The sequence below is a fragment of the Saccopteryx bilineata genome, chromosome 12, assembly GCF_036850765.1.
Source record: "Saccopteryx bilineata isolate mSacBil1 chromosome 12, mSacBil1_pri_phased_curated, whole genome shotgun sequence".
NCBI classification, from domain to species: Eukaryota; Metazoa; Chordata; class Mammalia; order Chiroptera; family Emballonuridae; genus Saccopteryx; species Saccopteryx bilineata.
Window position 1 is genome coordinate 50980699 of NC_089501.1, and position 11021 is coordinate 50991719.

General features: G+C 47.7%; 1 protein-coding gene across 3 annotated transcripts in view; it reads left to right on the plus strand.

The window, feature by feature from the left end:
- The first annotated feature begins 462 nt into the window (after positions 1-462).
- Positions 463-11021, plus strand: part of SYTL3 (synaptotagmin like 3) — an 80713-nt gene continuing 70154 nt past the window's right edge. Inside the window, exons 1-2 of one of the 3 annotated variants that reach the window (XM_066247925.1) lie at positions 463-755; positions 9145-9743. In XM_066247925.1, the coding sequence (XP_066104022.1) occupies positions 9634-9743 (110 nt within the window). In that variant the 5' untranslated portion in view covers positions 463-755; positions 9145-9633. Of the gene's footprint in view, positions 756-3229; positions 3310-9144; positions 9744-11021 lie in introns of those variants that run through there. The other 2 variants (XM_066247923.1, XM_066247924.1) reach the window with 2 other exon arrangements.

An 11021-nucleotide genomic window follows, 5' to 3' on the forward strand; every position in this document is an offset into this window, starting at 1 on the left:
TTCCATTCACAGGCACATAAGCAACAGAAACGTGTACAAATACCCAAGAGACTAGATAAGAATGTTTGCAGCAACACTATTCCTAATAGCCAAAAATTAACACAAATGCCCATCAATAGTACAACAGATCAGTTTTTTGTTTTTTCAGATATTCATATGATGAAATATAATGCTGCAATGGGAACTTCCAGAATGCTGTTAAAGTTCAATTTCTTGATAGAAGTGAGTTCACTTTGGAAAACTGTATCAAGCTGTGCTCATAATTTATATCATGTTCCATATGTATGCTAAACTGCAATTTAATTTACCAAAAAAAGTCCATGCCAATCTTGTTCTAAACTGATTCTTGAATTGGCAGCTGTTGTTTGAGATGCAGTTCGATATTTACACTTGAGGTTAATGTGAAACCCCTAGCAAGTGTGGGAACATATGAGTATTTGGAGCCCCTGTCTCTTGGGAGTTTTCTTGATGGGGGTGAAACGTGAGTGGCGTCAGCTCGGTCTGTCCTCTCGCTGAACAGGTCAACTGCTGGCATAGAAGAGCTCCTGGGTGTGGTTTTGGGTGGTTTGTTCCCGGAGTCCTTGGTGAGGCGGGGTAGCCGCAGAGGCACTCAGGCAGCCCAGCGAGTGCACTGCTTCAGCCCTGTGCCCAACAGGAAGGAAAGAGAAATACGTCAGTTCTAACATGAAGAAAAACTGACTTCCTTCTTTCCAGAGCAGACTCCCTTGGTCTCATCTCTAGAAGCCGGTTCAAAGGTAGGCTGAGCATCCAGGTACAGCCGTTTGGACAGGTTGTTTTGGAGGTGGGTGGTAGAGATTACAGTTACAGTAACTTTTCTTGAATTGATGACATTAAAAAGTAGGTAACAAAAACAACGTTAAATTAGACAAAGGATGACTTGTAATTTTTTTTGAATAGCATACATTTAAAATTCAGGGTCATAATGACTTAAATGGAATGGAGGAAGTATTTTAGAGTTAGTTAAAAACAAACCAAATCATACCAGAAAACACTACCCAAAAGCTGTATGGTGTGAATTTTTTTTAAGGTGGTGGTATCGAACGTTCAGTTTCTTCTTTGGTTTGTTAAGTTTTTATAGGTATAATTTATTACTATTTTGCTCTGAATCTACTGCATAAATTTGTTTAATCACCCTAATCTTCAGTTTGGAGGAGGAATAAATACATAATTTTAAAATAAAAAAATGAAATTAGCTAGGATCTAATTTAAATTTCTTTCAATGAAGCTTCCCTAACACCCATATTTCTTAGCAAGAGAAGAGAGTATGAGAGGAAAAGCACATCAGATCTTAAGGACCTATTAGGTTAGAATTGGTGTAGAAAACATTATTTAGCTTAAGATAGTGAGAGATGCTAACTTCTTAATTTCTCTGCCTAAAGTTAAAGAGACTCAGATTAGAATGTGACTTCAGGTGAATTGCTTAATCACTCCAAGCCTTACTTTTCTCATCTGTAAACCGGGTATGCTTACTCCATAATGTTGCATGTTGAAATGAGGATTGAAGTACTGTATGCAGAGTACTTGTCACATTGGCCCACGGTAAGTGCTGAGTAATAGCTCTCAGTACAGCGAAAAGTATAATGACAATTGTAATCATGGATGTCAATCTTTGTGTTTTACTCTGGTTCTAAAATAGCATTTGGGGGGTTTTGTTTTGTTTTCGTTGGGTGGCAAGATACCTACCCAGATGGGGGAGAATAAGTAGGATCGACAGTGAATTGCAGTGAGCTTTCAGGGTGAAATCTCCGTTCACTTTCTGCTGTCTTGGGCCGGTGTCAGAGTTTCTAGATTTCAGCCTCTGTATGTGCAACTTCACTTATGACAAACAGAGTTTTGACGGACTGGGAGCTGATACAGCTTGTGGACAATTCCTTAGGAAAATGAATACAGAACCAGGTCCTGGGCCTCGGATGGGGCCGTGCCTGTGAGGGATTCCAAGGCTGAAGCTTAGTGGCTTCAGCAGACCCACCTCCGATTAACAAGAGAGAAAAGGAAGGAATCCACTCACGCACCTCTCCACTGCGAGGTCAGGTACACACAGGAGTCTCACCTTTGCAAAAACCTGTCTGTCAAGCCTGTGAGTTTCAGCCCCGTTGGGTAGGAACACAGGCTGTTCTTTATTTCTCGCACGTGTCTTTTGTGGCCATCACAGCCTTCCATAGAGAATGCACACACGTTAAGAAGGATGGGATTTTCGGCAGCGCCACTCAGCTGCGTTCTGAGCTGTGCAGCTTCTAAGGAAATGGCTGTGGTGAAGCCCACAGCAGCGGAGGTGGCCAGCCCCCGAAGTGACCTGTGCTGTGAGCCCTTCATTGCAAGGCTGTGGCTTTGGGGCTTGGAGAACGGTCTGTAGTTTCCCTTGCAAGCCTGGCGGGCAGCGATGAGGGTTACGCTCACTCACACATATGCCACAGCAATGTGTCACATTTCCACCCAGCACAGTGTCATCTCCTGACATTATGGTGGGGTGGGAGGCTGTCTGTCCTTTGATCTCATGACCAGCTGCTCAGAGATGATAGATAATTGGAAGAAAGGAAGGGGGCTACAGCCTGCAGGCGGAACGTCTGCTTTCCCACCCTTTCTTCACCCTGTCTCATTTCCTGTACCCCCAACCCTCATGCGCCCCCCCAATCAGGTCTAAAAGTCAAGGGCAACCCTTGCTCTTAGGTTGAGGAAAGAAAGCAAGTTGTTTCCAAATTCAGCACATGATTGGATATTTGGATCCCCTGGCAAAGTGGCCCACACGTTCCTCCCCTGGGATGCGTCCCTGACCCCCACCACCAGTCGTTCCCGCTGTCTGCTTGTGGAGAGAATCACCTTGTTCTGAGCCCCCTCCTTCTCTGCAGAGCCCTGTGGGTTTTATACGCACCCTCCTGTCTTGCAGTTTATTTCCTGGCTGGAATGGGAACTTGAATGCAGAGACTGGGTCTTCCTTATTTTGGATCCTCGGTACCCGCTGCATGCTTGGCACGGAGCAGGCCCCTAGGTTGGGGTTGTTGAACCGATGCACTGAGCACTGCAACCACGCTGTTTGCCTGGATGCCCAAGTCCCACTGGGTCCAGCGGGACCCGATACAGACACAGTGGCAATGCTGGGTTCAAGAGGGCAGACCTACTGCTGCGTCCCTGTCCATCCCAGACAAACGGCCCGGCTTCCTGCTCTGGGGCCCTCCTGAAGGGAAAGACAGACGGCCGAGAGGAACACCTCGGAGTCCTGCTTGCTTGGAAATGCCAGCTCCTGCTCTAGGGCTGCGCCCTGACGATTCTGGAATCCGTGTTTGAGGCCAGGTGGACACCCGAACCAAACCGACGCTGAGATGGGGCGGTTTGGTGTGGAGCGTGTCTCTAAGGGGCGGTGGGAGGCTTTTTCCTTTATAGTGGTGCCGGGGTGTTGGTTTTACTTACTTTTTAATTGTTAAATAAGATTGGACCAGTACATGGAATGCTGCGATATAGACAGTCGCCCTCGCAGAATTACGAACAGGCAGTAGGGAGAGGAGGCGGAGCCCGACTCCAGGGCTGGGGACGGAACAGGCTGGGCGAGAATTTGTTGGGTGAGTGAGAGACCTGGGAGAGTTTATCTTTCAAGCTGTGAGACAGGGAATTGCTGCCTGAGATCATGCGGATACTTTTCAATGTGCTTCTGACATTCTGGAGTGACTCCAGTTTTCCTGTGCCTTTTGGTGTCTGGAGGCAGAAGCCGCTGTACACGAGCGCCTGCTTGCTCCCTGGCTGTCCTGACTTCCTGCTCCGCGTGAAGTCGTGTTCCTGCTTTGGCAAGCAGACCCGCATGGCGCAATCATCACCGGGTTTTGCAATTCAAGCCAGATGTTAAGAACCTATAGTATTAGCTGGGTGCTGAGGGAACATTAAAACCCAACGTCACCCCTTACATATGAGACAGCGTGAGGGGCGCAATAGAGAAATATACAAAGTAGAACGGGTTATAATGAAGGAGCAATTAAATTTTGATTGTAAATGAGGAGAAAGTTTCTGAATTAGATAACAACCTGGGCCTTGAAAGATAATAATAATGATGATACTGCTACTACTAGTAATTACAGCTAACATGTATCAGCTGCTTTTTTCCCCCTTCTTTTTCAAGTGAGAGGAGGGGAGCTAGAGAGACAGACTCTCATATGCACTCTGACCAGGATCCACCTGGCAACCCCCATCTGGGGCTGATGTTCTACCCATCTGGGGCCATGCTTGCAATCGAGCTATTTTTATTGCCTTGAGGCAGAGGTTCCAGGGAGCCATCCTCAGCGCCTGAGGCCAATGCACTCTAACCAATCAAGCCATGGCTGCGGGAGGAGAAGAGAGAGAGAGAGAGAAAGGGGAGGGGAAGGGGTGAAGAAGCAGATGGTGGCTTCTCCTGTGTGCCCTGACCGAGAACTGAACCCAGGACATCCACACATCAGGCCGATGCTCTACCACTGAGCAAACTGGCCAGGGCCAACTGCTTATATTTTTAATTGAGGTATAATTGACACACAACATTATATGTTAGTTTCAGGCATACAACGTAAACTGTTAAATATTTACATATATTGCAGAATGACCACAGCAATAAATCTAGTTAATATCCATCACCATCCATAGTTACAGAATTTTTTTTCTAGTGGGGAGAACTTTTAACCTCTATTCTGTTGGCAATTTTCAAGTATACAATACAGTATTGTTAACTATGTCACCATGCTGTACATTACATCCCATGACTTTTATATTATAACAGAAAATTTATACCTATTGACTCCCTTCACCCATTCCCCCCACCACCTTTGACAGCCACCAATCTGTTCTTTGAATTATCGACTGCTTATTATCCATGCTTGCCACTGTGATCTAAGTACTTTCTGTGTATCAACACATTTAATCCTCACAACAACTCTAAGAAGCAGGTGCTGTAATTCTTTCTACTTGATAGATAAGGAAATATTCCCAAGGGCTGAAGTAAGTGGCCCAGCGTTCAGCAGTTAGCAGGGGGCAGAGCGGGACTGCACATCCAGACGGTCAGGCTCCAAACCCTGTTCTCTGACTGCCCCCTCTGCCCCTGAGCAGACAGCGTTGGGGGGGGGGGGGAGGGCAGGAGGAGAAGTGTGTGACGTGTTCAGGGCATAGTCCCAGAATGGGTCCCCTTGGGGAGCGTGGGGCACTTCGTGGGAACTGAGGATGGAGAGGTCAGAAGAGACCAGACCCGGGAGCGTCAGGACTGCCATGTTTGTACTTTAGGGTCGGTTTCTGGGCTGTGGAGAACCGGGGGCCCTTTACTGGAGGAAGAATGACGTCTTCCCACCTCAGTATTATTAAATATACTGTCCCTCACCCTACAGACATCTCCTCTTCCTTCCCATTCCTAGACCTAGTCCTCTCCGCCCAGACAGCGGGAGTCACCTTTGCCATGCAGATCTTCCTGTCCTGCCCTGACACTCGTGTCCCTGGCTCTCCCGGTCCACCGGGTCCCGTCACGTCTGCTCCCGCTGGTTGCCTGCAGCCACCCACCTGCCAGTTAGTGGGCACAGCCGGCTCTGGACCCCACCAGCTGTCCCTGTCACCACTTTGCGAGCATTGCGCTCGCCACCCTCACACCTCACTGTCATCCCAGACAGCGATACATGGCACAGCCCCAGGGACGTGCAAGCCAGGTTTAATCAATTTCGTGTCATTCTTTTACCACCTGCATTCCCAGCCCCAGAACATCACAGAAACAGCAAGCATTCGAGAGAGAGGTAGATTGTTTTATCCATGTATTGAAGAATGTAAGAAACAGCCCAGTGTGGTTTATGTTTCTAATTTCCACCAGGCACAAGTGGCCAGAAAGGACATATGCGAAGGTGTACCCTGTCTTACTAATGGCGGGGAGGGGGGAAGGGGAGGGTGGGGTTATCTCTCACTTTCTTTGTCTTTACCATGGGCCTAACTGCTTTCTAACTCACTCCATCTGCAGCCCTGGAAACCTTCATTAACTAAGAAGTTCACTTAAAAAAAACTTTAAAAATTACAAATAAGTCAATTATTGCCATGGGATGGGTCAGGGTGAGCCACATCTTGGATAAATAGCCTATGAGGAAGAATAGTTTTAGTGACTTGACTTGTTTTATTTTGTTTTTTCAGAGACAGAGAGATGCTAGTAATATTGTGTGATAAAGGGAAGTGAACCAAAGGCGAGCACATTATAACACTAACGTGTACTCGTCTCTGTAAACACACTAGGAGACTAGGAGACAGGTGGAGCTGCCAGACATCTGTGCACGTAGCTGTGTTCTCAGTCCATGCGTTTTCCACCCGGAGACCTTTGTTTTTGTTTTCCTTCAGTTTGTCGGAACTAGATGTTTCGTTTTGTTTCGTTCTGTTTTGTTTTGCTTTGGTTACTAGGCAGGTTGTGAATGCAGCTAACGCTCCAGTACAGTGACTATTTTACTGCGGGCTCGCGGCGGGATTATTTGCCACCTCTCAGCTCTGGCTGCTGGCGTTCCTCGCACTTTAATTGTGTTCTATGTGATGTTCTTGTAAGCTGCCTCATTTTCTTGTTCGGAGTAGATAGAGTAAGTAGTATGTAAATTACCAGTCACGAACCCTAAACCGTGAACAACTAGCACTTGAATGGTGCTTTATAAATATTTATTGAATGAATGAGTGGACCGACCGGTCTGGGAATGAACGGAATCACTTTTCTGTAACTAGCAGTGCGTCAGCCTGACCTGTGGTGGCGCAGTGGATAAAGCATCAACCTGGAATGCTGAGGTCGCCGGTTCAAAACCCTGGGCTTGCCTGGTCAAGGCACATATGGGAGTTGATGCTTCCTGTAACTAGCAGTGCGTGGCCACTAGGGGGAGGGGGAGCTCCCACTCGGAGGCCCATAGGCATGGATTTGGTTGAGTATGAGTAGCGCATTTTTTGATGGCAATTGAATCCTGAATTTCTGAACCGTGTAGGACTTAGCCACCTGAAAGAGTGAACATCTGAATGCTGAAGGTTCCCCCAGTGAGTGTACCTGGTGTCATGTCTAGCCCAGCGCCGCTCTGGTCCTGCCCACCTGAAGCACCGAAGGCCACCACAGCCAGACTGTGCAGCAGTCTGAACAGACACTCAGGACACGGATCACGTGTTTTGAGCCCAATGCATAAAAATCTTCGTTTACAATCCTTGAGAAATCAGACAAACTGGATAATTCTTGGTCTAGTAGTATGGTGCACAGAGTAGAAATAAGAAGAAAACAAGGATAACTGAAGGAAGTTTAGAAGAAATAGACTCTTCAGGTTGGTGGCATGATGGCTAATCTGTGCCTTGCCACTGAGCACGTGATCACATGCTGTTTCGTGTCACTTTCCTCATTTCCGGGGGCTCAGAGGTTCGGGGAACTAAGACCTGCTAGTGTCATCTGTTCATCCAGAAACCAGGGACCCAGCAAGGGAGCCTCGTTCTTTATCCACTGCGCCACTGCAGGTTGGGCTACAGGCTAGATAGGCAGCCTTTCTTGAGAGCAGCTACATGTGAGAACTTTCTAAGGACTAGAGGCTGGGAGCAGCCCTTCTCAGAGCTCTGGGTCTTCCTGTTCCTTGTGTAACCTCTGCCCTTGGGTGAGCAATGTATTTTCACTTTCTCTTATAATAGAGACACTGACAAACAGAGGGGCCCTTACCTGAACCTAGAAGCCCATGAACTGGGATAGGAAAAAAATTACATATTTATGTCTAATGAAAATTTAGCATTTCTTTCAGTTATGAAAGGCATCAGACCACAGTGAACTAGCAGATTTTATTACTCTTGCCAATAGAAATCACAGGTATTTTCATGCCCCATTGTATGTTACAGATATCTCAAAATATTGTTTATAGTCACCACTACTTTGAAATCATGGTAGTCATTAGATCACTGCTAGATCTCATTATTTCAAGCACTAGTGAACACATATACTGGTACCATATAATTTAAAATATATTTCTGTATAACTGATTTTCCTTGTACCTCAATGTATTTTATTTTATGCATTTAAATATGAAGGGTTATTCATCTTCAAATATAACTATAAAAAGAACACCAAGGTTAAGAATCACTGCTTAAAGAGAATGTGAGCCCTTAGGGTTCATTAACCTCTCGTTCCCGGATCTGCTGTGGGTCAGGAGTAAGTATAGTGTGGTTTTCTGTTGAAGCCCACAGAGGGAGTTGAGCTTGTCAAGCATTAAAAGAAAGTCTTATTACTAAAGAATTCCTGTGGCTTTGGTAACAAGATGGCCTTTAAGAACATATATTGAGCCTGACCTGTGGTGGCGCAGTGGATAAAGCATCAACTTGGAAATGCTGAGGTCGCCGGCTCGAAACCCTGGGCTTGCCTGGTCAAGGCACATATGGGAGTTGATGCTTCCAGCTCTGCCCCCCTTCTCTCTCTGTCTCTCCTCTCTCTCTGTCTCTCCCTCTCCTCTCTAAAAAAATGAATAAAAAAAATTTAAAAAAAGAAAAAAAGAACATATATTGATTTGATTGGCTACAATTTCTGCCTTTCATTGTTATGCATCTGTCTGGTGTTTTATCAATTCACAGCCATCTTCTTGGTTGAGGGGGAGGCACAAGATGAAGGTGATGGTTGCCCTTTGTCACTGATTGGAAAAAAAAAAAAAAGTAGGACACACGTAAGCAGAACCTTTCAAGTAGCATTCAACAGAAACAAGGCCCCGTGCACAGGGCAGCTGGTGAAACCCTACCGCCCACAGATAATTGGTAGATTGAGGCTGCCTTGTTGACTGCCCTCCAGACCTCCCTAATTGAATACATTTTTACTTTTTGAGTTTTGGAAGTTAATTGTCAAGATAATAGCTAGCAGTTGAGAACGTTGTTCTGCAAATGTGTTTTCAATTAGGAGGATGCCGCCTCCCTATCCCTAATCAGGGAGGATGCAGAAGTCAGCCTAGAATAATCCGAGTTTGGGAGTAGGAGGCTTTTAGAAACAGCAGCCCAGTTTCGTAACATTTTAAATCTTGCTGTATCACCCCGGCAGAAGACACAAAGGCCTGTCTCTGTCTGTGTAGAACATTTTGTCTTTTTTTTTTTTTTGGTTTTCAGAAGTGGTGTCTCTTAGAGGCTCAGACCAGGAAAGCTAAAAATCACTTTTATTCTTTCCTACAGGCACCGAACTGAGATTTTAACCGTCATTCCTGGCGACCTGAAAATACTTGAAGAGGAAAATCAGCTCCTATAAATCGTTGATACGCTCCCTATCACTATTCATAAATTCCCCTCAGATTGGGGATGGCGTCTGCTTCACAGACATTATCTGCTGGGAGCCATGCATAATTTAGAACAACCTCTGGCAAAACCTCAGAAAGGGACACGCTTTTGTCTCCGAGGGATGTCAGAGGCTGCGGCAGGACCCGGGGGAAACGCACCCCGGGGGGCGTGAGGCTCTGGGAGCCAGGACTCCAGCAGGGCAGCGGCCTCTTGGGGCTCTCCGGTCCCAAGCAGTGTGACACAGTTAAACGGGGAAGGACCTGCCAATGATACTGGAGCCGGAGAGCGCGTAAGGACTTCAGCTTGCTGCTGGACCCCGAGCTCCCCGGACAGGACAGGCGCTGGGCATGGAGTGAAACGGCACCTTGGGGCCTAAGACGGGGAGACATGGCCCAAGAAGTCAATCTGAATTCCCTCCAGGACCTGGAACGGGAGGCGATTCTGCAGGTGCTGTACCGGGACCGGGCGGTCCAGCACGCGGAGGAGGAGAGGATCCGGTAGGCTGGCGCTCAGAGGGGTGGTGGGATGCTCCGGGCTCTGGGCTTTTCCTGCCGGGGCCTGCTCCTGTGGGCTTGGCGCTATCCTGGGGATGGGCGGTGGGTAGAGATGACCCTTACGGCCCAGCTCAACTCCAGAGACGGCAAAGGACCCGGGAGGCTGCTTTTGTTATTCCCTGAAAATGGTGCCTTCTTTCGTGATCAGTTTCCCTACTTGGCAAAAATAACTCTAGGGAAGCCGATCAGCTTCCTGTACACCCCTCAGGGGCCAACACTCCGGTTGTGGATTTTTCCTGAATTATTTTCGGTGTCATTTGAAGGCACAAAAACAAACAAAACAGCTTAGAAACAGCAAATCTGCTGGAATCCCCCCTTCCCCTGCTTGCCTGCCTTGGTCTCCAAGTGGGTTCAGAGGAAGGGCAGGTGTGAATTAGGAATTGCTCAGCCTGTTCCCCAGCGAGCTGTCGAGCTGTCGATAGGATGCCTCTGTCCTCTTCTCCACCCCGCCCCGTAGTGGCACGCAGGCTGCTTGACGTTAACATCTGAAAAGCAGGGCCAGACTGTGTCAGATCTGTGTGTCCGTGGTTAGCTGTCAAGAACCCCCTTTAAATAGATTCAGGAGAGTTTCAAACAGAGGCGGATGCTTTGTCAACGTTCATGGAGGGTGTGAAGTTTAGAAAAGACGAGAAGAGGCTTTGGGTTTAGGTTTTGTTCTTTTTTTTTTTGTATTTTTCTGAAGCTGGAAACGGGGAGAGACAGTCAGACAGACTCCCACATGCGCCTGACCGGGATCTGCCCGGCACGCCCACCAGGGGGCGACGCTCTGCCCACCAGGGGGCGATGCTCTGCCCCCCTGGGGCGTCGCTCTGTTGCGACCAGAGCCACTCTAGCGCCTGGGGCAGAGGCCAAGGAGTCATCCCCAGCGCCCGGGCCATCTTTGCTCCAATGGAGCCTCGGCTGCGTGAGGGGAAGAGAGAGACAGAGAGGAATGAGAGGGGGAGGAATGGAGAAGCAGATGGGCGCTTCTCCTGTGTGCCCTGGCCAGGAATCCAACCCAGGACTTCTGCACGCCAGGCCGACGTTCTACCACTGAGCCAACCGGCCAGGGCTAGGTTTTGTTCTTAATGACAGCGCTCTTTCAGAGTCTGCCAAGAAAAACACACATAAAGAACACCCAAACCTTTGACCAACCAAATGCGTGAGGCACATGGAAATTTCCTGGCCACCTGGAACGTATAATGTTCTTTTTCTCACCTCGCCTGTTACCCCAAAGCCCCC